This window comes from Salmo salar, chromosome 01 (genome assembly GCF_965601325.2).
Source record: "Salmo salar chromosome 01, fSalSal1, whole genome shotgun sequence".
NCBI classification, from domain to species: domain Eukaryota; kingdom Metazoa; phylum Chordata; class Actinopteri; order Salmoniformes; family Salmonidae; genus Salmo; species Salmo salar.
In genome coordinates this window covers 166880329-166906328 of record NC_138291.1, presented here as the reverse complement: position 1 = coordinate 166906328, position 26000 = coordinate 166880329, and the positions used below count along the sequence as shown (strand labels likewise).

At 42.4% G+C, this 26000-nt stretch overlaps 1 protein-coding gene across 3 annotated transcripts; it reads left to right on the top strand.

Annotated features, from left to right (window-relative positions):
* The first annotated feature begins 4199 nt into the window (after positions 1-4199).
* Positions 4200-23224, top strand: st8sia5 (ST8 alpha-N-acetyl-neuraminide alpha-2,8-sialyltransferase 5). 3 transcript variants are annotated; one of them, XM_014140696.3, is made up of 9 exons: positions 4200-4747; positions 10083-10190; positions 10546-10641; positions 14614-14706; positions 16504-16590; positions 19769-19913; positions 20040-20152; positions 20327-20419; positions 20698-23224. In XM_014140696.3, exons 1-9 carry the CDS (start codon positions 4602-4604, stop codon positions 21158-21160), a joined length of 1344 nt encoding a protein of 447 aa, XP_013996171.1. In that variant the 5' UTR covers positions 4200-4601; the 3' UTR covers positions 21161-23224. The 3 variants fall into 3 exon arrangements, with proteins under 3 accessions (XP_013996171.1, XP_013996179.1, XP_013996189.1); XM_014140704.3 differs by lacking the exon at positions 10546-10641 and having other exon boundaries at positions 4205-4747; XM_014140714.3 differs by lacking the exons at positions 10083-10190; positions 10546-10641 and having other exon boundaries at positions 4208-4747.
* The last annotated feature ends 2776 nt before the right edge of the window (positions 23225-26000 follow it).

Genomic DNA, 26000 nt, shown 5'->3' with positions numbered 1-26000 from the left:
GTTTGATCCACTGGTAAGGTAACAGAGGGGTCGTAGCCACTGTCTGAAAGGCACTCAATGAACGTAACTGACGTGAGGTTAATCCAGTCAATCGCGCACACACACTAGCTGAATATGCACAGCTAGCGCGCAAATATTAACTATTAAGCTAGCTAGTACCTATTCCATTTATGTGGCCTCGTCAAAGATGGAATCTTTGCTATGGTTAATTTATTCCGAGATCAGCATGCAGATGACGTAAGTTAGTGCTTCAAAGTCCCTGTGATAAGGTTAGCGATAAACTGATTTAACCCAGGTAGCAAAGATTATAGCAAACACCACTGAAACTGAATTGGTGCTCGCTAGCTTTGCAAATTCAGCTATTGTTGGAAGCCAGCCAATATGAAACAAACTATTAAAATTACAAAAGGTTGCAGCATATGTTATGTAAATGGTGAACTCATACAGCTGTCAACTCTTGTCATTTTAATCCGTTTCACATTTGCTAGCTACCTTTTAGATCGAAGCCCAAATAGAATGATAAAAGATAAGATGATAGAAGCCCATCTCCTACTGTAAATAACCTACACACTGTGTGTGTGTGTAGCCAGCCAGCCAGGTAGAAAAATGGCAGAAAAATAAAAGACGGACATCAGAGTATTTTTCACTACACCAAAACGCAAAGTAAGAATCCTAGTAGCCTAATATCTCAAAGACTAGTTGATAAAATGTTCATAAGAAAGAAATGAAATTCTAATGGAAATGTTTCACAATGATGTCATTAGGCAGAGCAGGCAACAGATTGCACACAGACAGCAGAGTTGGGGACAGATATGCAGGGACAGACTGGCATAGACAGGGAGTCTCAGGTAAGTTTGTTGAGTCTTTGTTTGGCAACATTATGAAAGGTTCTCCATTTTTTTTACTTGTAAAATAGGAACATAATTGGAAAATGCCATGGATACCCCCACTCAACTTAAACTGGTGACTGAACTAAGATTTGTTAAAGGCAATGGTATTGCTGTTGTGAATAGTTGTGTAGTTTTGGGTACCGGTAGTTAGGAGTACGGCAAACACCTTATTTCTTTGGTTCCTCAATATACATTTACCATATTACAATGTAGGCTATGTGTTACAGCACTACTTTTGGTGTCCCCCTCAGGAATTGCTCTTGAGAAAATGTCATGTAATTGTCCCCCCCAAAGTTGATATCAGATTTTCGCCCCTGCAAGGGCGGTTCGTTGCTCCAGTGCCTTTCCGTTCACCTTGAGACCGAGTCTGCATCTCTCACATGGGTAGGCAGACCATTCCATAACAATTGAGCTCTATAGGAGAAAACCCTGCCTCCAGCTGTTTGCTTAGAAATTCTAGGGACAGTTAGGAGGCCTGTGTCTTGTGACCGTAGCGTATGTGTAGGTATGTATGGTAGGACCAAATCAGAAAGATAGGTAGGAGCAAGCCCATGTAATGCTTTGTAGGTTAGCAGTAAAACCTTGAAATCAGCTCTTGCCTTAACAGGAAGCCAATGTAGAGAGGCTAGCACTGGAGTAATATGATCACATTTTTTGGTTCTAGTCAAGATTCTAGCAGCCGTGTTTAGCACTAACTGAAGTTTATTTAGTGCTTTATCCAGGTAGACGGAAAGTAGAGCATTGCAGTAGTCTAACCTAGAAGTGACCAAAGCATGGATTAATTTTTGTGCATCATTTTTGGACAGAAAGTTTCTGATTTTTGCAATGTTACGTAGATGGAAAAAAGCTGTGCTTGAAACATTCTTGATATGTTCATCAAAAGAGAGATCAGGGTCCAGAGTAACGCCGAGGTCCTTCACAGTTTTATTTGAGATAACTGTACAACCATCAAGATTAATTTTCAGAACAGAATATCTCTTTGTTTCTTGGGACCTAGAACAAGCATCTCTGTTTTGTCCGAGTTTAAAAGTAGAACATTTGCAGCCATCCACTTCCTTAAAGCCACACCATTCATTACCAGATTCAGCTGAGGTCTAGAACTTAGGGAATGATTTGTACTAAATACAATGCTCTTAGTTTTAGAGATGTTCAGGACCAGTTTATTACTGGCCACCAATTCCAAAACAGACTGGCACTCTTTGGTAAGGGTTTCAGTGACTTCATTAGCTGTGGTTGCTGATGCGTATATGGTTGAATTGTAAGCATACATGGACACACATGCTTTGTTTAATGCCAGTGGCAGGTCATTGGTAAAAATGGAAAAGAGTAGAGGGCCTAGAGAGCTGCCCTGTGGTACACCACACTTTAAATGTTTGACATTAGAGAAGCTTCCATTAAAGAAAAACCTTTGAGTTCTATTAGATAGATTGCCATATTGTGGATTCAGAGCTGAGGTTGAAAAGCCATAACACATATGTTTTTTCAACAACAGGTTACGGTTAATAATATCAAAGGCTGGACTGAAATCTAACAGTACAGCTCCCACAATCTTACTATTATCCATTTATTTCAACCAATCATCAGTAATTTGTGTCAGTGCAGTACATGACAGGGCAGGTTACAGGGAAGATTGAAAACAACAAACTGCAGGGATCTAGACAGCCACAAACCAGAGACAATCCACGGTCCCAGTCACAATGGCTAACTGCGTCGCGGGCTGCGTTCAAGCCCTCAAGGAAACCTGCTAGCTTGATATGCAGCTAGCAAGCCCAAATAGCTCCTCAGACCCATCCTTGGTTGGCAGGATCACTGGACAGAGACTAGCAGTCCCAGCAACTGATACCAACTGCGTCACGAGATCCAAACTAAAAAGTTAGCTAGCTACTAAGAACTTTCCAATACACTTTCAAAACAACAAACAAACTTTTTAAAAACAACAAAACCAAGCTCTTCCTCGTTCCGCGTTCAACCGGAAGTGAGTGAGAGGCCAAAGGTCTAGGAGTAGCTAATGATTGTCTGTTTGGAAATAAAGAGAGAGCGAGAGAGACAGACAGAGAGAGAGTATCAGCATCAGCATCTCTAGACCAGTCTGCTGTAATGGAAAGAAGCTGCAATTATCAGCATCACCAAACTGTGCGTCACGTCACGCCATTCTTGTTTGTCCCGATTTTGAAGAGAGCTCTTTCGTATATAGGCTAGGCTACTTCATTATTTTCGATCATGTTGTCTTAAGTATTTAACTGAGCTAGCCCATCCTCACGGTGTATGGAACACTGGTAAATGAGACTGGAATATCTGCGTCTTTCTTTTTCCCAACGCAGTTAAGCCAAACCAAACCCCGTTATTCAGAGGGGCGTTCTACAATGCTCCCATTGGCTAGCTAGCGTTGTCTCAATCACAGGCGTTCAGCGCAGAGACAGTGACCTTCCAAGGTAAGGATGGAAATGGTAATTTAACAATTAGCTGCCTACCGTAATGCAGGCCTATTATGATCATGTTTGTGTAACCGATGTGAAATGGCTAGCTAGTTAGCGGGGTGCGCACTAATAGCATTTCAATCGGTGACGTCACTCGCTCTGAGACCTTGAAGTAGTTGTTCCCCTTGCTCTGCAAGGGCCGTGGCTTTTGTGGAGCGATGGGTAACGATGCTTCGTGGGAGGCAGTTGTTGATGTGGGCAGAGGGTCCCTGGTTCAAGCCCAGGTAAGGTCGAGGAGAGGGACGGAAGCTATACTGTTACATTTGGTAACATTTGACCATGTATTTATTTTCAGAGTTTCAATGAGTTGTAAAAATATCTGAGAACTCTCTGAATTCCCTCAATTGAAGGTCAGCTAAATGAACCTAGGCTACTTAATGTTATTGGAAGTTGCTATATTATCATTAGTAGTCTATTATCAGGTAAAAGCATATGCTTATTATTAATAATTTCTCAAATATTTATTAGCTAATCATGGGCTCCCGAGTGGTGCAGTGGTTTAAGGCTGCATCACATCTGGCCGTGATTGAGAGTCCCATAGGGCTGCGCACAATTGGCCCAGCGTTGGCCGTCATTGTAAATAAGAATTTGTTCTTAACTGACTTGCCTGGTAAAATAAAATACAACTCATTCAGTCGAATACGCTATGCTACAGCCATTGAATCTGTCTTTGAGCGTTAAGGGACGGTAATGGCTAGCTCGGTCCACGTTATTAATATTGATCAGTGACTGAAATTTCGCGCTACGTGATATTCACTTCCGGACCTGGGGAGCGCTCAAAGCGTTGTAGACCGCCCCTCTGAATAATGGGGCGTGGTTTTTGCTTAACTGCGTTGGGAAAAGAAAGACTTCCATCCATCTGCATTGCCTGCCATTGTCTGTCCAGCCTCTCGATCGAGCGCACCTCCCACTCGAGAGGTTATCGCCCTGATCTCAAAGAAATGTCAGGCATTTTTGACGAAACATTTCATGTTTTGTGTACCATCAGCCTTAAAAATACCAGAAGTACAATTTATAACCAAATCACTTTCCGTCCGGAATCGTAGCCTATATTTCTATGATTTATATAGGCCAATGAGATCAATGCTGTGACCGCAGCGAAGGGTAGGCTAGCAAACATATCATAAAGACATTTGGACAATGTCCTCACGAATGCTTTCACGATAAACCTGTGTGATTGATTCTGAATGCTGCGGCGAGAGAAGGCTAATTCTGGAGTTTTGGGCACCAGCGGATGCTGCGCCGAAGAATGGGATACTCCGACCCTACGTCGGGTAGAGATTTACTCGGCAATAGGTCGCTTTGTTTTATATTCATTTGCGCATTTGGACTGGTTACACTTTTACAACAGATTCTTTATGGCAAAAACTACATTAAAAGGTAAGCGCTGTGAAATATATTCTACATGTAGCCTATAGGCCCAAGTCAAATCATTTGCCATTCATCTGAAGAGGAGGTTGCAAGACTCAATTGTTAACAATTGCATAATGTTGAAATGTAAGGGACAGCCTGATATTTTTGTCTATTTTGTGAAGCAAATGTCTCTGTTATTGTTATAATTGTAGGCCTAGTAATACTGTCATTGTAATTGCGTGTAAATGTGGGAGTAGCCTAGTGGTTGTAGTATTTGCTGCATGAAGGGGAAAATAAGCTAAATGGCTGAAAAGAACAATAGCAATCAGCCTTCCATTTTTCCAGTGGCATATTGAAACTATACTCATGATATTTATGTTTGATATTTTTCTGAAAATGAAGCATCACATTCATGCCATACACAGTGCTCCAGCTGTTTATGGTAGTGTACTCCCTTTGATTTTTGTCTTTGATTTTCAGCTGTACTGGTCATGCATCTTCTTACATAAGGCTTGGATACCTGCTGATATCACTGTAAAAAAAAAAAAAACTAAAGTCTATTGATGCAGTTTATTGATCAGTATTTTTCACTAAATGTTGATCATTTCTACATGTTATGTCACAGGGGTTATTGTCATATTCAATATTAGTTACTACTCTGTGGGCTTCAATGCACACATAGCCATGCACTGTTGCTGCAATGCATTCCTAAGATGTTTTGTAACACCTTTGCAACAGCAATATCTTTTCTAATAGGGACTAGACCTAGTAGCACCCATAGTGAAATATGTTATTATTAATCACTGGAAGGCATTGACTTCTGCATTATCTTCTGGGATGTTTTTCATTGTGAGACGAGCAGATGCTGAGAAGCTGAGATATTTTCATCTTCAGATAATTAACCCCCCCTCCCAAAATAAGAAAATAAGAACAATTGTCACACTAAACCCCCTTCCCCCTCAGACAGTGCATTATGACTTTGCCTTACAACAAACATACATGTGCTGCATTCTAACTGTGCCCCCCCGCCCAAAGCCCCCTCACCTGTGTGTCTGTGTCCTGCGCGGACTGCTCTGATGACATCCTATGGATTCATGGCATCCTGACACTATGGCTGAGATGGCATGAATCCAGCCCCAGCAATATCTCTATCTATCTACCTATCTATCTGCCTTCCTGCCCCGCACTCTTAGCACACTGACTGGGACAGAGGGGAATGGGCTACAGTCACAACGGACCCAGCCAGTGGGCAACAACGGCAGCCATTTTGTTACACAGTCTCACACACAGTCTCTCACACACACACACACACACACACACACACACACACACACACACACACACACACACACACACACACACACACACACCGAGAGAGCGAGAGAGAGTCTTGAAAATTCTGTCACTGTGAGATGTTCTCGCCCCCCCATGCTGAAATGATGACAACAAGCTAAAGTCGTTGCAACAGGTCCAACCCCTCCCGACACGTAGCCTAGCCAAACGATGCCTGAGCACATGGGTCTCAATCTCATGAGATTCTCTCATGCCCCAGGATCTCAGTAAACCATCTTTGCAATTGGCCAAATTCTGTGGGTCTGGAAAAAATAATACTATAGAAACTTAAGCTTCAACACTATGTGAGAATAACCAGCAGCAAAGTCCTCCATTACTCCAAGACTATTTAATATTTTTGCAGCTGTAGACAGAATTAAGTCGTGGGCTGCCATTTTGATCTTTTTAATTTTGCAGACTTTGTTTTACCCTCAATGATTTGGGTACGCCTAATATTATAATATTGAAATTGACAGGCTGATAATAAGACGCTTAGCTCAATGGACAGGAAGCAAAGTTGATAGACTCAACAGGATGGGAGCAATAGCTCTTTAATGTCTATAAATAGTCTGCAGAATGACTTCACCAATATCAACACTGCCGTGTGACATCAGTGATTTTAAGTAGGATAAAATGGTGGATCGGATACGTCAGGTTCAGTATTTTTAGAAACCAAGTCAGCAGTTATTTTGTTGGGAAAGAAACTGTTTAGCCTTTTTAGAGACACTGCATCCCTCTGTAGCAGTGGCTAGTGGGAGGAGTTATAGAGACACTGCATCCCTCTGTAGCAGTGGCTAGTGGGAGGAGTTATAGAGACACTGCATCCCTCTGTAGCAGTGGCTAGTGGGAGGAGTTATAGAGACACTGCATCCCTCTGTAGCAGTGGCTAGTGGGAGGAGTTATAGAGACACTGCATCCCTCTGTAGCAGTGGCTAGTGGGAGGAGTTATAGAGACACTGCATCCCTCTGTAGCAGTGGCTAGTGGGAGGAGTTATAGAGACACTGCATCCCTCTGTAGCAGTGGCTAGTGGGAGGAGTTATAGAGACACTGCATCCCTCTGTAGCAGTGGCTAGTGGGAGGAGTTATAGAGACACTGCATCCCTCTGTAGCAGTGGCTAGTGGGAGGAGTTATAGAGACACTGCATCCCTCTGTAGCAGTGGCTAGTGGGAGGAGTTATAGAGACACTGCATCCCTCTGTAGCAGTGGCTAGTGGGAGGAGTTATAGAGACACTGCATCCCTCTGTAGCAGTGGCTAGTGGGAGGAGTTATAGAGACACTGCATCCCTCTGTAGCAGTGGCTAGTGGGAGGAGTTATAGAGACACTGCATCCCTCTGTAGCAGTGGCTAGTGGGAGGAGTTATAGAGACACTGCATCCCTCTGTAGCAGTGGCTAGTGGGAGGAGTTATAGAGACACTGCATCCCTCTGTAGCAGTGGCTAGTGGGAGGAGTTATAGAGACACTGCATCCCTCTGTAGCAGTGGCTAGTGGGAGGAGTTATAGAGACACTGCATCCCTCTGTAGCAGTGGCTAGTGAGAGGAGTTATAGAGACACTGCATCCCTCTGTAGCAGTGGCTAGTGGGAGGAGTTATAGAGACACTGCATCCCTCTGTAGCAGTGGCTAGTGGGAGGAGTTATAGAGACACTGCATCCCTCTGTAGCAGTGGCTAGTGGGAGGAGTTATAGAGACACTGCATCCCTCTGTAGCAGTGGCTAGTGGGAGGAGTTATAGAGACACTGCATCCCTCTGTAGCAGTGGCTAGTGGGAGGAGTTATAGAGACACTGCATCCCTCTGTAGCAGTGGCTAGTGGGAGGAGTTATAGAGACACTGCATCCCTCTGTAGCAGTGGCTAGTGGGAGGAGTTATAGAGACACTGCATCCCTCTGTAGCAGTGGCTAGTGGGAGGAGTTATAGAGACACTGCATCCCTCTGTAGCAGTGGCTAGTGGGAGGAGTTATAGAGACACTGCATCCCTCTGTAGCAGTGGCTAGTGGGAGGAGTTATAGAGACACTGCATCCCTCTGTAGCAGTGGCTAGTGGGAGGAGTTATAGGAGGATGGTCTGGAATGGAATTAATGGAATGGCATCAAACGTGGTTTGATACCGTTCCATCTATTCCATTCCAGCTATTACAATGACCCGTCCTCCTATAGCTCCTCCCACCAGCCTCTACTGCTCTACTGTAGATGATTGATGGTCTGCAGGTGTGCAGTGGCTGCCCCGCTGCATGGTTTCTTTCATTTAGGAGCATCACGTAGAAGACCCAGAGCCCTGAAATCCATGTCCTGTTTTAGTGCACTCCACCCTGACTGCAACAGCCATGGGGGTGGTGTCATTGAGGTTTTTAAGTGGGCCAAAAAGCAGTGTTAATTTTATCACATAATGTGCTTACAGATAGGCTTTATGTGTAAGATTATTTGCCAGTACACTGTAGTGCTACACTGTGCTGTCCACCAGGCCTTGATGGACCGGAAACAAAGCATTAAATGCACAATGGCATGAATGCTCAAATGGTTTTATTTAGATTCATATGTTTTTTTTTTCTTAGTGAGTTGGGTCATGCCATTACTCTACACATATGATGAATTAAATCAAACATGTCCCTTTTACGCAAAACAGTTAGTTTTTGAATTAAATCATTTTGATTTCTTACGGGTTGGAATATTTGGATTTGCCTTATGCGATTTTGACAAAATGTGTTCAATGCGCCCATGTTACTCAGGGAGGAGATGGAATCTGTCTAGTCTAGTAAGGGTCAGCGTCGTAGCCTGGGAGGGACAGGTGCTATGCACCTTTCAACGTTGGTCTAAAGGCCGCTGTTGTCTGTAAATGGTTAAGTATCTTTCAGTTTGTCTGTTCTCCATGTAACCCCTTAACCATAAACATGTGGTTCTGATTTATATAATGCGTTGTGGTTCTGATTTATATAATGCGTTGTGGTTCTGATTTATATAATGCGTTGTGGTTCTGATTTATATAATGCGTTGTGGTTCTGATTTATATAATGCGTTGTGGTTCTGATTTATATAATGCGTTGTGGTTCTGATTTATATAATGCGTTGTGGTTTTTCAGATTGTGCATGAGCATAATGGGCAAAAGTACTCTATAGGCTAACCTACAGAACTAAGATATTCTGCAGATTGGACAAAACCCCCTGAAATGGTGACTGATTAAGGGTTTTAGACCTGAAATGGTAACTGATTAGGGGTTTTAGACCTGTGTGAGACGACTGAGTTTTGTCAACTAACCTAAGTTTGACCTTTTTAACCACAATGAATGGACCAAGTGAAGCATCTTTATTTCATGTCATAAAGAAACATAACAAATTATACACACTGTTTTAAACCCAAGTGTGTTTTCTGTTCCACTGCTCTGCAGCAGAGATAGCTGAGACACTAGTGTGTCTGCATTGCATGCCATTCTCAGATGTAAGGAATCGGCGCCAAGAACCACACCAGATGGCCAGACTCATATGCACGTTGTTATTCAGTATGAGCTTGGACTTATTTATCCACTTCTGATTTTTCTTACTACTTTTTGGTTGTATAAAATAATAATCGCTATGTAGCCTATCATTATTCTTTGGTAATATTTGACATACAAGTCACATTTGTACATTTATTTATTTGCCCCTCTTCATTTTAATATTCTGTAATCAATATGTGGTGACTGGGTGTTTTATTCATTTATTACAAATGTATTACTGAGTGCCACTGTCCCTTTTACACTCTAGATGCATCATCACTTCAACCATGCACACATTATCTAGGTTCATTCTAACCATGTTTGATTTGGTATACAAAGCCAAATGCTGATCCCTCTGTATGGTGTGTCTGTGTGTGCATGCGTGCGTGCTTGCACAAATGTGCATTGTGTATAGGAGTGTGTGTGCGTTTGTGTACATACATGCACACATGGAAGTGTTTGTGTATCAGTCTGTGTGCGTGTCTATGTTTGGCTGACTGTTAGTTCTCAGGTACTTAACGCACAATAAACCCCAAATAAACTGACTAATTTTCTTAATAGTGCGCAACAGTTTAGCCGACTCAAAGGAGACGAGACAGGAAATTGGACCGGCCCTGTTAATTTCTCGGATGATGGATCTCTGAAGCCTGCCAGAAATGGGAAGAAAAGGTACATTTCCAACGTGATTGACTGACTGTACAACACCCCTGTGAGAAAAAGAAAGGAAAAAAGAGAGATAGAGAGAGAGAACATGCCATTTCCTGCTGATGTCCCAGCCCCTTGCATGTGTGGCCTGGGCCTTAGAAGCCTCCACTCGCAATGCATAACCAGTATAAACAACCAAACTGCTGTACTAACTAACCAGTAGAGAGTCTAAGTCAGCAACACATACTTAACTCTTTTTTGCTTCTGCTTGTTTTGCATTTCTGAGGAATCCTGGTAGAGATGTTTGCAAGGGTGATGATGACACAGGACCCATTCACACTGACGTTTAACTCTAACTAACCTGTCTGCATGTTGACAGATGTTTCCGTCAGAATTTTCAGCCAGATTCACAGAGCTCCGTAATAGTCACACCCTGCCTAGCCGATATTAAGAAGAAAAAAAAACGCTCGCAAAGGTAGGCCAGTCTGAAGGCATTTTAAGTACTTTTACAAAAACCCAAGAATGCCTCTTTCTTTTTCATTGGTCTGAAAGGATTAAACTCTCATATATTTTCAGTGGTGGTTGCACTCCAGATTTGCTCTTGCATGTTGTCTGATCCCTTCACCCCCCCCCCCCCCCCCCGTGACCCTCAAACCCTAACGCCCATCCCCCTGAGAAGCTGGTTGGACCACGGCTGCTCCTTGTACCTCTGTGTCCCATTCAGCACCCATCTCTCAAACGCCTTTCCTCCTCAACCTGTGTGTTCATGCGTTCTGCACAGCTCTGTGTGTATGTCATATACATAGTGGACACGTCTCTCTGTTCCCCTATCTCCTCTTCTCACATCTGCATCGTCTCTCTCTGCTACCTACCTGGATTACCTTTCCTTTTGTTTTCCTCTTATGAGAAGACAAAAATATGACACTTTCCCAGCAGGTCTCTGGCTTCAGTGCTTCGGGGACCTAATGTCACTAGGCGTGATAACACGCTGGTTATTAATAGGCCCTTTTCCATCTGGCCATCCCTCATGGATGGCAGAAAGCCAGTGTGTCATGGATGATCTAAAATAACAATCAGTCTTCTCTTCTTGGCTACAATACTTATTAGGGTTTCATCATTAGAGCTAAACCAAAGGAAGCTAAGATGCTACAGATCTCAGTCTAAATAGGAAATATGATTAGTATGTTTTACATAAGGGTTATTTTCAATAGAGACTGCTCTAGGCCACTTCAGTATCTACTCAATAACAAGCCAATCCAAAATACACTGCATCATCAGCTTGATGCAGACAACAAGCTTCATTGTTCCTTTTTCATTTTGATTTTGTCCCAGCATCTTGTTCAAATGCATTTTTCTGTCATGTCACCCATGTTGTCCTTTTGTGTTTTACCCCACTTCATTTTATTTCAACAGCCACATCAATCATATTTTTCAAAAACATTCTCCACCTCATCCTATCTCACTGAGATAGTATTTGCTCTACAAATTCATCCACTGGTGTTGCACATTGTGATCACTGCCATCTTGGATTCAACTGATTTACCCCTCACCCAGCGGACAAAGTTTGGTACGTGACATCATAATGACATTTTTTGGGGGGGGCTGTAAATTGTTTTTCTGGTATGGTAGAGAAGACTTCATATAACTAGATTACAACCAGGTAAAGGCGACATGAAGATGTGATTGGAAAGACATTTTTTGGTTGTCATCTGGTCGTATAGCCAAATTACAACCAGATAAACATATTTTGATGGTTGCTAAAAAATAACAGTACAAAATGTCATTGCAACCAGTTTTGCCCGCTGGGCAGCCACTCCCTCTGTCCCTCCAGTAGACAGAATTCAATTTGTTGGGAGTGACTATAGTGAGATACTCAATATGAATTAGGAGCCCTAAGCGTTCCACCTTTCCTGGTGCCCCTGAGGCTCAGCAGTCGGCAGGCAAGACTCCACCAGTCCAGGCGCCAGAGAGGGCAGCCCTTTCCAAAGCTTATACATGGATCAATAGCATTATCCATTACAAACCTATTTAAATACACCTAGAGGGAGATTTGACTCCCTCGTGTGGCTCTCCACCTGGCCTGACAGGGATGACCAGATTTGGGTTTGTTTCTGCAGCTGGTGATGATGATCTCAAAAGGGAGGAGAAGGTGCCAATTGTTGGTCGAATCCTTTCTGTCATCTAAAATGACGACCATGTCTTCACTTTTCTTTAGTTTCCTTCTCTTTATATGTCATTGTGTTTGTCTCAAATGTCACACAATCACTACCACCATATTAAACAGATGTTTTTATTTTGGTTTTGTTTATACCATTTTCCTGTATAATGTTTCTTTCTTTATTTCCTTGTCTGAAACCTCTTGTTAAGAGGTTTTCAAGCCTCTCAAGCATGTAAAAAGTTGTATCTGTCCAAGCAAGATTTTTTTAAATATATCTGATTAAGTATTTGTATAGTTCAATGAGGTGTAAAATCTTCTCAAATGGTTTGAATCTGAGTGAGAATGATGACTATGTACATGATAATTATGTGTATGCATGTGCATGTATATGTGTATGTATGTGGGTGTGCCTTTCATACCAGATAGGTAATAAGTACAAATGTAGGACCAGCAGATTTTCATGTGATCTTCTTCAGTTTTATTTCTACATGCAAAGAGATCTGTAGAAAAACAAGACTACGCTATGATTAGTCCACACAGGGACTGATGGACTCAGGCTACCCAGCAAGCAAAATTCGGCACATGAAGTCTTAATGATGTAATGTTCTTGTTGTAAACTGGTGGAGAACACATCTAATAACCAGAGTTCAACAAATTGGTCTTTGTTACAACTGGATAAAGACGCCCTTTTCGTGACGAGACCAAGCCATCATGGGAAAGATGTCATATTTTGGTTGTTATCTGGTCAGATAATCAGATTTAATACAACCAGACAAAGAGGCCTTCTTGGTTGTTCAAAAGACATGAAAAAAAAAACTGTGTGCAACTTGACTATAACGGCATAAGAGACGCCATTGCAACCAGTTTTGCCATCTGGGTAAGTTTTCTGTGTCTGCCCTATGCAGTGAAACAGCCTCTCCATTATTCTCCATTGGCATCATACAATAGTCATTTTTCATACTGTACAGTGTGGTGGCTAATTTCTGCATTACCAAATGAGGAGAGTTACAAACACACCAGTCTGAGTTAAACTACATCTTTAATACTTAAGATAATTTTGCAAAAACACTTTGACCTTCAATAATGCACTCTCTCGAATGAACCATTGAAAAAGTAAGGTCTCTACACAACAATACAAAGAGTTTTTTATACCCAAGAATTCACTCCTTCAACGTACATTGACGAACCACAAATCTTAGGAACAGTTCATAAAGGTTAAGTTTTGTATGAAAAGATATCTATAAAACACAGCAGACAGCAACTGCTATATCAACAGTGTTCATTATATAGACCGGTGTCTGGTCTCCCTAGAACCGTCCCTCCCTGGTACGGTATAGAACAAAACCATTAGCTCATGTCCTCTGGAATGCTTTTTAGGCATTCTTATCAAAATACATCATAAATCTCCTCTGTCAGTGCTATCTCATAGAGGCCCATCCTCAGTAAGACACCTCTTGTTCCCACTCCTGGACAAGCTCACTGAGGGGAGTGACCTGCGCACAGACATTGTGGAGACAAATAATTGGTTCCCCATTAATCACGCCATCCCTTCACATGGTTTAAGAATAGGTAAAGACACATTCACATATGAAGACAATGTTTTATTCTAAAACATCTTAATTATCTATGTTACCCAACTAATTCTGATTCCTCCACCACAACAGTTGTGCAGTTCACTCTAACCAACATACTGTACATGCCATAAGACACAGACACACCTTCTCCATGATAAAGGTTGTGCATTCTAGGTGCTCCTGCCATCAGGATTTGGTCATATTCTCTCACAATTTACCACAAGTTTTTTCTACCTTCCCCTTCCCCTTTCTCACTATGTATTTCACACTCTTTTTGTTGTTTACAATGACTCTTGTTTTTGTTAAGAGAATGTCAGTGTTAATTGTTGTTCCCCATGTCAAGTCCAAATTCCCATGTCAAAATACAATAATGAATGTTTAAAATCTGAAAACAAAACAGAGAAATTGTATCACTTTCAGTTTTGTCACCAACTTTGGTAGTTGGTGACAAAAAAGTGTCCAGGATACATATTGTGGGTCCCCTACCCGTAGGAATGATATCACACCTGCCACTCATCTCACAACAATGTCTTTACATTAAAGATTAATAATACATTTTAAAGTATAGCCAATCGTAATGGAATACAGTTAAGTGTATCACAAAGTATAAAATATTTTCCCGAACCCACTGTGCTATGTGTTTTGTGTCCCAGTCTGTTCCTTATTATTGTTGATTATTGTGTAATCGTTATGTTGACTGTGACTATCCCTCCAGGTATCTGGATTCATACGATGGATCCTATGACTACAACTCCACTGCATGTAAAGAGCTCAGACAGGAGATTATGGATGTCAAAGTCCTGACCATGTGAGTGTATCGCCTGTGTTAGGAATGCAGTGATGGGCAGATAGGCCCTGGAGGACCATGTGAGTGTATCGCCTGTGTTGGGAATGCAGTGATGGGCAGATAGGCCCTGGAGGACCATGTGTGTCTTGCTGGTTTGTGTTCTCTCTCTGATTTAGATCTTAGATGAAACAACAAAGCCTGTGCACTCAGTTCTGACATTCAGGCCCATCCCTTGTTCTTTGATTTTTTGTTGTTGTTGTAAAGAATGATTTGATGATGGTGTGGTAGATACGGACAAGTAAGATAGATGGGAAAGTGGTCCAGACTGGCCTTGAACCGCTGTCGCCATGGAGATGTACAACCAGCAGCAGCTCTACCTCTAGAACAGACTCCGGCACAGGCCTACATGTTCTTAAGACTGTTCCACACCGTCCTACGTGTTCTTGAGGCTGTTCCACACCGTCCTACGTGTTCTTGAGGCTGTTCCACACCGTCCTACGTGTTCTTGAGGCTGTTCCACACAGGTCTACGTGTTCTTGAGGCTGTTCCACACAGGTCTACGTGTTCTTGAGGCTGTTCCACACAGGTCTACGTGTTCTTGAGGCTGTTCCACACAGGTCTACGTGTTCTTGAGGCTGTTCCACACCGTCCTACGTGTTCTTGAGGCTGTTCCACACCGTCCTACGTGTTCTTGAGGCTGTTCCACACAGGCCTACGTGTTCTTGAGGCTGTTCCACACAGGCCTATGTGTTCTTGAGGCTGTTCCAGCTAGTTATCACACCTGTAAGATGAGTGTGCCAGGCGACAGACAGACAGACAACAGCCCATGGCTCTGCCAGCAGTGACAGTGCAGTGACTGGCTTTCATTACACTACATCAAGCCCTCTGGTGCTTTACCTCCCTGAGCAAGTCAAATTCCACAATCATCAAGGGGGAATGTCAGTTCAAGGGCAGCTATTCAGAGACCTATTTCTGGCCATCACCATCTTCTCCTCAAGGCGTCAGTCAGAGGGAGTGCCTGGGCGCAATGCTAAACCCAGAGCCACAGAATCCAGTGTCATTCTCATGTTACACCTCAGCGCGTGTTTAATATTCATATCATAGAGCAGAGCCACATAGCATGCTGCAGTGTAGCTCCATGCAGCCCCATCCCTCTGTTGGTCAGTTTTATATACCTGTGCAGTTTCCACCCCTTCATTGTGACCAAATACTGAACATACACTGAGTGTACAAAACATTAAGAACACCTGCTCTTTCCATGACATAGACTGACTCGGTGACTTCAGGTGAAAGCTATGATGTAGATGAAGGGGAGTAGACAGGAAAATAAGGATTTTTAAGCCTTGAGACAACTGAGACATGGATTGTGTGTGTTCCATTCAGAGGGTGAATGGGCAAGACAAAATATTTAAGTGCCAATGAACGGGGTATGGTAGTAGGTGCCAGGCGCACAGGTTTGTCTCAAGAACTGCAACGCTGCTGGGATTTTCACGCTCAACAGTTTCCCATGCGTATCAAAAATGGTCCACCACCCAAACGACATCCAGCCAACTTAACACAACTGTGGGAAGCATTGGGGTCAACATGGGCCAGCATCCCTGTGGAATGCTTTCACCACCTTGTAGATTCCATGCCCCAATAAATTGAGGCTGTTCTGAGAGCAAAAGTGGGTGTAACTCAATATTAGGAAGGTGTTCTTAGTGTTTTGTATACGCAGTGTCTGGTATAGGACCATTTCCTTATTCTTAAACATACATGGATCACTTGACTATTCTCTTTGTCTGGTTTTTATGTGGGGTTTCCCTGGCCGTCTGCCAGGGTGAAGACGTCGGAGCTGTTTGAGAGATGGAGGAACCTGCAGGTGTGCAAGTGGCAGCAGAACATGGTGGAGACTAACAACTTCAAGTAAGCACAATTGACCCTCAAGGCATCACAGAGATGGCGTTACTAGTGGTCTTCTACCGTACATCACACACATTAGCCTCCTCCTTTGTGGTACTTCTACTCATTATCAACCGATCCATCTCCATCTGGTGTGACTAGCGTTGCAAAATTCCAGGAACTAGTTTTCAATAAAAAGGTTGGAGTCTCCCGGAATCAGTAGGTAATATGCAGGAAATCCGGAGTCCTCCAACCAGCTCTGATAAAACCATTGACACCTACGTGCCGTTTTCAAGGAATTGTTAAAAAAAATTTACTATTTGTTTTTGAATGTCATCACCTCTAGAAGAGCATAGTCAGAGCTACATATGTCCTATTATTCCACATTTAGTTCTATCGTCAGAGCCACACATGTCCTATTATTCCATCGTCAGAGCTACACACGTCCTATTATTCCACATTTAGTTCTATCGTCAGAGCTACACACGTCCTATTATTCCACATTTAGTTCTATCGTCAGAGCTACACACGTCCTATTATTCCACATTTAGTTCTATCGTCAGAGCCACACGTCCTATTATTCCACATTTAGTTCTATCGTCAGAGCCACACACGTCCTATTATTCCACATTTAGTTCTATCGTCAGAGCCACACGTCCTATTATTCCATCGTCAGAGCCACACACGTCCTATTATTCCACATTTAGTTCTATCGTCAGAGCTACACACGTCCTATTATTCCACATTTAGTTCTATCGTCAGAGCTACACACGTCCTATTATTCCACATTTAGTTCTATCGTCAGAGCTACACACGTCCTATTATTCCACATTTAGTTCTATCGTCAGAGCCACACGTCCTATTATTCCACATTTAGTTCTATCGTCAGAGCCACACGTCCTATTATTCCACATTTAGTTCTATCGTCAGAGCCACACACGTCCTATTATTCCACATTTAGTTCTATCGTCAGAGCTACACACGTCCTATTATTCCACATTTAGTTCTATCGTCAGAGCCACACGTCCTATTATTCCACATTTAGTTCTATCGTCAGAGCCACACGTCCTATTATTCCACATTTAGTTCTATCGTCAGAGCCACACGTCCTATTATTCCACATTTAGTTCTATCGTCAGAGCCACACACGTCCTATTATTCCACATTTAGTTCTATCGTCAGAGCTACACACGTCCTATTATTCCACATTTAGTTCTATCGTCAGAGCCACACGTCCTATTATTCCACATTTAGTTCTATCGTCAGAGCCACACGTCCTATTATTCCACATTTAGTTCTATCGTCAGAGCCACACGTCCTATTATTCCACATTTAGTTCTATCGTCAGAGCCACACGTCCTATTATTCCACATTTAGTTCTATCGTCAGAGCCACACGTCCTATTATTCCACATTTAGTTCTATCGTCAGAGCCACACGTCCTATTATTCCACATTTAGTTCTATCGTCAGAGCCACACACGTCCTATTATTCCACATTTAGTTCTATCGTCAGAGCCACACAGCAAGTAGCTGAATGATTTTCATGATCAGTAAGCATACATTGGTTGGAGAAAAAGTACATTTAGTCCAATGTTCCCCCTAATTTTTTTGGCACTGAGCAAATTTCGGGTCTGCTGAGCACAACTTGAACGTTGTGAAAATTCTGTGCAACTTCCAGCGCACATTTACTGTGAACACTGAGGCTGTACCTGCTTTAAGTTACAGTTTCAGACACTGATCAAGTAGACTACTGTGGCTATTTGATCATGATGTAGGCCTACCAGAGTGGCGTACCATCAAAAACAACAGAGAAAATGCATTCCATAACATTTTAACATGGAAATAGCTGTTCTATCATTCAGCCTACAGTAGCAGCCAATGTGTGGTGTTCAGTGTAGGCCTACATTCCATGAGACTTTTGAAAAAGGGATTGTAGGGATTCACATTAACCTGTTTATCCACTTGTCCTTCAGACAAGGAGGTGATTGAACATGTTGTGTTGTTTGATGCAAGAAACCACTACAAAATAAAATGCATTATTATTCGATACCATTATTATAGAAAATCAGACAAATTATGCTACCCTCTGCCTATTGGCTACTTAGCTTATTCAACATTGCCCCTTTAAGAAAAGCAAGCCCTTTACCTGACTTGCTTTTCAAAGATGTCTAGGAATGTAATGTTTTGTGCTCTTTTAAGAAGCAATCACTCCCCCATTGCTGACTACTAGCTATAACTGGGTTAATAACTCACTAACTAGTAAAGGATATGAACAAATGTGCACACACAGCTACATACAGCTCTCGCTCTGATCTAAAAAAAGTGTACCTACTCACGACAGCTTATTCTGTAAACACAGTCCAATTCAAAGTGAATGGCACAGATCTATATATGGCAATGGCATTTTTGCATAGGGATACTGAAGCTCTGATTGGTTATGCTATGCCGGTCTGTGTAGAGTACGGGCTGAGACACGCATTTCAATGCAATAGAATCCTACTCCGATGTGTTCTGCCTACAACAAAATATCTAATTATTACTATGTTTAGCCAACTGTACAAAGTTTCAGAGCCCACAAAGGATGGGAAAAACCTAAACCACTCATACTGGTCAGGTATAGCTCACTTTTTATTTTATATCACTCAAATATCCAATTAATGATAGTCAATATTGAGCAATATCGTGAGGCTATCGTCCCTCACATTTCTGAAATTACATGATCAATTGATGTTCACTGAAAAGCATGCAGTTACTTGCTGTATAACTCTGACGGAGCTAAATGTGCAAAATTGTTTTGCATGGTAATTCAAGTATATTAAAATATAAATATTACAACTAAATAGTTCACTTTTATTTAACAATCCCTTGAAAACGGCACACAGTTGTCAATGGTTTTAGTAGAGCTAGCGGTCAGCTTGCCCCCCAGCAGGCAAATCGAACGCTCTGCACCTTATTGTGACATTTATTGATAACGACCTATACTACCAATCACATAGCCTGATATATAGAGAGAGACATCTGAGCAATCTTTATTGTGTGACTGTAACCCAACTTCTAGAGAGACTTTCTATTGCAGGGGTGCAAAGTTCTGTTCCTCAAGGACCAGGACTGCAGTGTTGCTCGTTTTTCCAGCAGCCTTGTTCGACTACAGTTTGTTTGGATCCGACAGGAACTCCGTCCTTCTTTTGTTCTCTCCACTAGGATGTCTCTGTCGCGTTGCTGTAATGCACCCTCCTTCTTGTTCACCACCAAGAGGAACACCCCAGCAGGCACCAAGCTGAGGTATGAGGTGGACACCAGTGGCATCCTGCCCATCACTACTGAGGTCTTCAAGATGTTCCCCGATGTGAGTGTTCCAACTATAACAACATATACTATAGCATCCTGTAAGACTACCTGTCATCCATGCATCCAATGCTATACCTCCCACCCTAACGTGATGGAACTGACACTGGTTCCGTTCCATTTAAAGGACATGCCGTACTCCAAGTCCCAGTTCAAGAAATGTGCTGTTGTTGGAAACGGAGGAATCATCAAGAACAGCAAATGTGGGAAGGAAATTGACTCAGCAGATTTTGTGTTTAGGTACACAGCATTTTCATCCCGTAGTGCTATAAATATTTCCCAGCATCACTTGAGCTGATTTATTTTTGTCTGCAGATTTCACATGGCAAGATATAGATTTGAACTACTTTCAATCTGCTCAGGTCTTCTCAGAATCTGCATTGAATAATGTGAATAATTCTCCTTCCTTCAAAGATGCAACATACCACCCATCAACAAGAAGTATTCGGCTGATGTAGGCTCCAAAACGGATCTGGTGACGATTAATCCAAGTATTATAACAGAGAGGTACTGTAGGCTATGTCACCAAAAAAGTGTATTGCCATTAACATTGCATTGTCATTGTGCCACACACACACACATACACACACACACACACACAGACAGACAGAACATCTAGACGTGAAATGTATTAACGGCGGCAGTTACAATGGGTGTGCACTTAATGAAATGTAATGTTGGGGCACAGAGCTGCAGCACTCACATCTGCTCCTCTCAAACACACACCCCCTTTCCTCCCTCCTTTTAAACACAAATCGCTTACCTCTCCTCTCCTCCTCCACCAGGTTCCAGAAGCTAGAGAAGTGGCGGAGGCCATTTTATGAGGTTCTTCAGAACTATGAGAACTCGTCGGTGGTCCTACCCGCCTTCTACAACACGCGTAACACTGATGTCTCCTTCCGAGTAAAGTACATGTTAGACGACTTTGACTCCCAGAGGGGCGTGTTCTTCTTCCATCCTCAGTACCTGCTCAACGTGCAGCGCTTCTGGGGTGTCCAGGGTGTCCGTGCCAAACGCCTCAGCAGCGGCCTGATGCTGGTCACCGCCGCCATGGAACTGTGCGAGGAGGTCCACCTCTACGGCTTCTGGGCGTTTCCCATGAACCCCTCAGGCATCTTCATCACGCACCATTACTACGACAACGTCAAGCCCCGCCCCGGGTTCCACGCTATGCCCCACGAGATCTTTAACTTCCTGCACATGCACACGCGAGGCATCCTCCATGTACACTCGGGAGCCTGCACGTGATTGTGAACCGGAGTCACGCCCACACCGCAATGTATCGTGGGGAGTCACCATTTACCCCTGTTTTTGTCTGTTGTACATTTTTCATATCTTAATTGAAAGGTACAATGTTTTCTTTCTTACAGTTGACAAGAGAGCCTTTTACACTCACACCGTATATCTGGGCTCTCTACAGTAGCTCCATGAATCGGAGGTTGCTTGCTTTAATGCAAACACTGTCTACTTAATGTGTTTCTTACTCTCTTGCTGAATAAGCAACTCCAACGACCGCCGGTATTTCTGATTCTGTTAATGTAGGTTGCTTGTTTTAATGTAAAGTGGTCTTTCCTAGTGGTGTCGTTTCTGTGAAATCTTAGTGGCTCGGTGGTACTACTGCTGTACAGAGATGTTGGTTTGAACTCAACGTTGCACAAGTATTTACACTGAAATAGGGCCACTCTGTGTGTCCCTCACCTCCTCCTGTACCTTGTCTTTGCCAATTCCTGTGTTATGATTCCCACCCACCTATGTGCTCTCTTTCTCAGACACTGTGGTTGAGGCAGCTTTTATGTATGTCTGTGTAAAAAGCCTGAACACTATTGATGTTGTAGCAAATCCAAAATATATCTTCAAAGATCCAACAGTTCAACTTTCTGTTGTCCAGCTACATTAACCTGTTTTACATGGGTAAATATTTCATATAAAACACTGTTAACACTCCTGACCAGAGATTACCTTTTTCACAGGTCCACTTTCTTCTGTATAACTAACTTGCCAAACACTAGAAGATATCCTTGGATATTATTGGTGAAATGGTGGTGTTTTAATTGCTCGCTGTTTTTGGACAAAGGCCAGATGATTAATATTTTATAATCTCCACCACCATAGTAAAATCTCTGACCTCCAGAACAGACAGTCCTAGTCACGCTGCATGGCCAGGAGTGTTTCCTCACCTTGGGACCTGACTGGGAACACTCTAGGTCCTAGTTGTAGCCTATATTATGTTATATCCTGTAACTAGGGCTTGGAGGTTTTCCTGGTCAGGTCACAGTCAGAGAAAAACACCCTGGCCCTAGTTATTGGGCACTGTTGAGCAATCTGATTTGTCGCTGTCATTCATGTCTTAAAACCACGCTGCCTTACGATATAACTGTACAAATCCTCTCTCAGATATGCAATTCCCTCCTGCATCACTTATCTAACGGATGATCGTATCAAACAAACTCTTGGTCTTACTGTCTGCTGACTCAGCGTAACCTCATTAAGAAAAGGGTCACTTCTGCTGTTGAAATGATGTAATATTCTATAATTACTGTAAAATAGAATTCCATTTGCATACTCGTGATGCTGTGCATGATGATACTCTATTATTTGCTTTGTGTGTGCCTGCAACCACCACTGAAATATGTTTACAATGATCAGCTTCTGCTAAAGCTCCCAGTGCACTGCGAGAGATGGAACCTTTACATCACCGAACCTTGAATAGATTTTAAAAGAGAATTGAGTGATGGATGCACTTTTTCACAGACGATGGAAAGGAATGACTATTATCTCCCCGTTTAGAAATAAGATCATTATTGTCACTGCATCGTGTCATTTTCCCTTTGTGACAATGTTGTACCCTTGAAAGCATTGTGGATCTCGGCCTTGGAATGCTGTATGTTTCTATTAGTATTTATTGTGTTTAACTGTGACAGAGTAGAGGAACGTTGCTGACTGAACTGAAAACATAGGATCATTCTTCTGTACATGCAATGCCCCAAATTACCATGATATTTAAAAGACATAACTCCTAAAAAAGAAAATGTGGACGATTGTTTCTTTCACCTGTAACTCAGTCACACAGATTGTGTGTAAAAGACAAAATGCACAAGGTCAATTTATTCAATCTGTATGAGCACATTAAACATTTTTAGTTTGACTCAGAATCACAAAATATCATACATTTTAAAGAGTAAAAAAGAACTAAGTAGAAGAATTGGTCTGAAAATGAATGGATAGAATTAATACAGCTCGAACAGTGATACGAAACCTATATTCTGGATCATTCTTTATATTGTGTCTGTAAATAAACTTGTTTGGCTTTTCTGCTTGTCTTGCTCATTTTGTTTCTATATATAAACATATGACCTACACAGGAATATGGATTTGGGTCAGGCATTTTTGTCAACCAATCATTTTAACCCTCCAATCACCACACAGCCAAAATCTACTGTACTAACACTGCAAATGGAAAACGCAGCATAGCATTATAGGCAATTGAATACACCCACTGGGCACAGAAGTCAATTCAGCTTGTATTCCACATTGGTTCAATGTAACTCAACCAGTGTGTACCCTGTGCGTAGCATTTGGAGTATTTTTCAAACTATAATCCGTTTGAAGTGAGTGAAATTAAACATGACAGGAAAATGTCATTTCTCCCAATGAAGGACAGCGAATGCAATCTTTTCATCTGAAGAGAAGTCTTCTGTCTCCAGTTGATGGGCACATCCGGGCCATGATCATTAGGGCATGCAACAGAAAATGAACGTCGCTTATGACAAGTCCAAGTAGTTCCTCAGTGTTTCAGTCAGTTTTCTTTCGTTTGGTGCATAATGAGCACACACCTGTATGTGCTCCAAATGGATGGTCCGCAACCACATGGTGTAGAATTTACCAATTTACCGACTCGTTTCGGGTCAGTTGACCTCTGGTTTGTCTGCTCCAATTAGCTCCTTAAGCAAAGCTACTGTCAGTGCCTCAATAATTAAGCAGACGTGGTGTCTATGTCCTGTCCGCTCACTGAATCACTAACGGAAGGCTGCTACTGCTGCCTTTACAGATGTAGGATCATAATTTAACCGTCCTGTTGTTGAAGGAAATGCAAACTTGTAGTGTAATCAAGGTTTAAAAAGGCTGCTAAAGTTTGTAATTTCCACTTTAACATTTTAGACTTGATTTGCCCTGCAAAAAAAATCCATAAATTATAATCCACATAAAAATGTACATTTCCTGTTGCTGCAGGATTATTTTCCAGCTGTGTGAAACTGGCTCAAATTAAGATACGGCATCTGTACATCATGGTCAAATCCAACTGAGTCACCATATACCATAACTATTAGGTGCAATAGGAATACACCCATATTCACCTGCCATGGCAGTGAAATCTGAGAAAGACCATGCCATTGTATATGAGATGTTGAAACCCCACACGTATCGTCTATCAAGTAATGTTGGACACACATGACCTGGATAAATCAATGAAACTCCTACAGATGTAGGATCTTAATTTGAGCCAGTTTGCTACAGCAGGAAAATAATCCTGTAGTAACAGGAAATGTGAATTGTTATGTGGATTATAATTCATATACATTTTTCATAAGGGCAAATCAACTCTGAGATGTCAAAGCGGAAATTACAAGCTTAAGAAACCTTTTTTGACCTCAAATACAAATGCATTGCAGGAAAGTTCTCCTGCAACAAGGTCATCAAATTAAGATCCTACATCTGTAGGTGATGTGATACACTCCATACCTACACACCATGAATGAGATATCAAGGCAGACCTGGCCTACAGTATAGTATCCACCACCATGTGCACCATATACTGTGCATTCGGAAAGTATTCCGACTCCTGGACTTTTTCCACATTTTGTTACATTACAGCCTTATTCTAAAATGTATTAAATAATTTTTATCCCTCATCCCACAATACCCCATAATGACAAAGCGAAAACAGGGTTTTGAAATAAAAAATCGAAATACATAATTTACATAAGTATTCAGACCCTTTGCTATGAGACTCGAAATTGAGCTCAGGTGCGTCCTGTTTCCATTGATCATCCTTTAGATGTTACTACAATTGGATTGGAGTCCACCTGTGGTAAATTTAATTGATTGGACATGACTTGGAAAGGCACACATCTGTCTATATAAGGTCTCACAGTTGACAATGTATGTCAGAGCAAAAACCAAGCCATGAGGTCAAAGGAATTGTCCGTAGAGCTCCGAGACAGGCTTGTGTCGAGGCACAGGTCTGGGGAAGGGTACCAAAACATTTCTGCAGCATTGAAGGTCCCCAAGAACACAGTGGCCTCCATCATTCTTAATTGGAAGAAGTTTGGAACCACCAAGATTCTTCCTAGAGCTGGCTGCCCGGCCAAACTGAGCAATCGGGGGAGAAGGGCCTTGGTCAAGGAGGTGACCAAGAACCCGATGGTCATTCTGACAGAGCTCCAGGGTTCCTCTGTGGAGATGGGAGAACCTTCCAGAATGACAACCATCTTTGCTGCACTCCACCAATCAGGCCTTTATGGTAGAGTTGCCAGACAGAAGCCACTCCTCAGTAAAAGGCACATGACAGCCCGCTTGGAGTTTGCCAAAAGGCACCTAAAGAACTCTCAGACCATGAGAAACAAAATTCTCTGGTCTGATGAAACCAAGATTGAACTCTGACCTGAATTCCAAGCGTCACATCTGGAGGAAACCTGTCACCTTCTCTACTGTACAACATGGGGGTGGCAGCATCATACTGTGGGGATGTTTTTCAGCGGCAGGGACTGAGAGACTAGTTAAGATCAAGGAAAATATGAACGGAGAAAAGTACAGAAAGATCCTTGATGAAAACCTGCTCCAGAGCGCTCAGGGCCTGCTGGAAGAGTTCACCTTCCAGCAGGACAAAGACCCTAAGCACACAGCCAAGACAATGCAGGGGTGGCTTCGGGACAAGTCTTCAAATGTCCTTGAGTGGCCCAGCCACTTGAACCAGATCGAACTTCTCTGGAGAGACCTGAAAATAGCTATGCAGCGACGCTCCCATCCAACCTGACAGAACCTGAGAGGATCTGCAGAGAAGAATGGGAAAAACTCCCCAAATACAGTA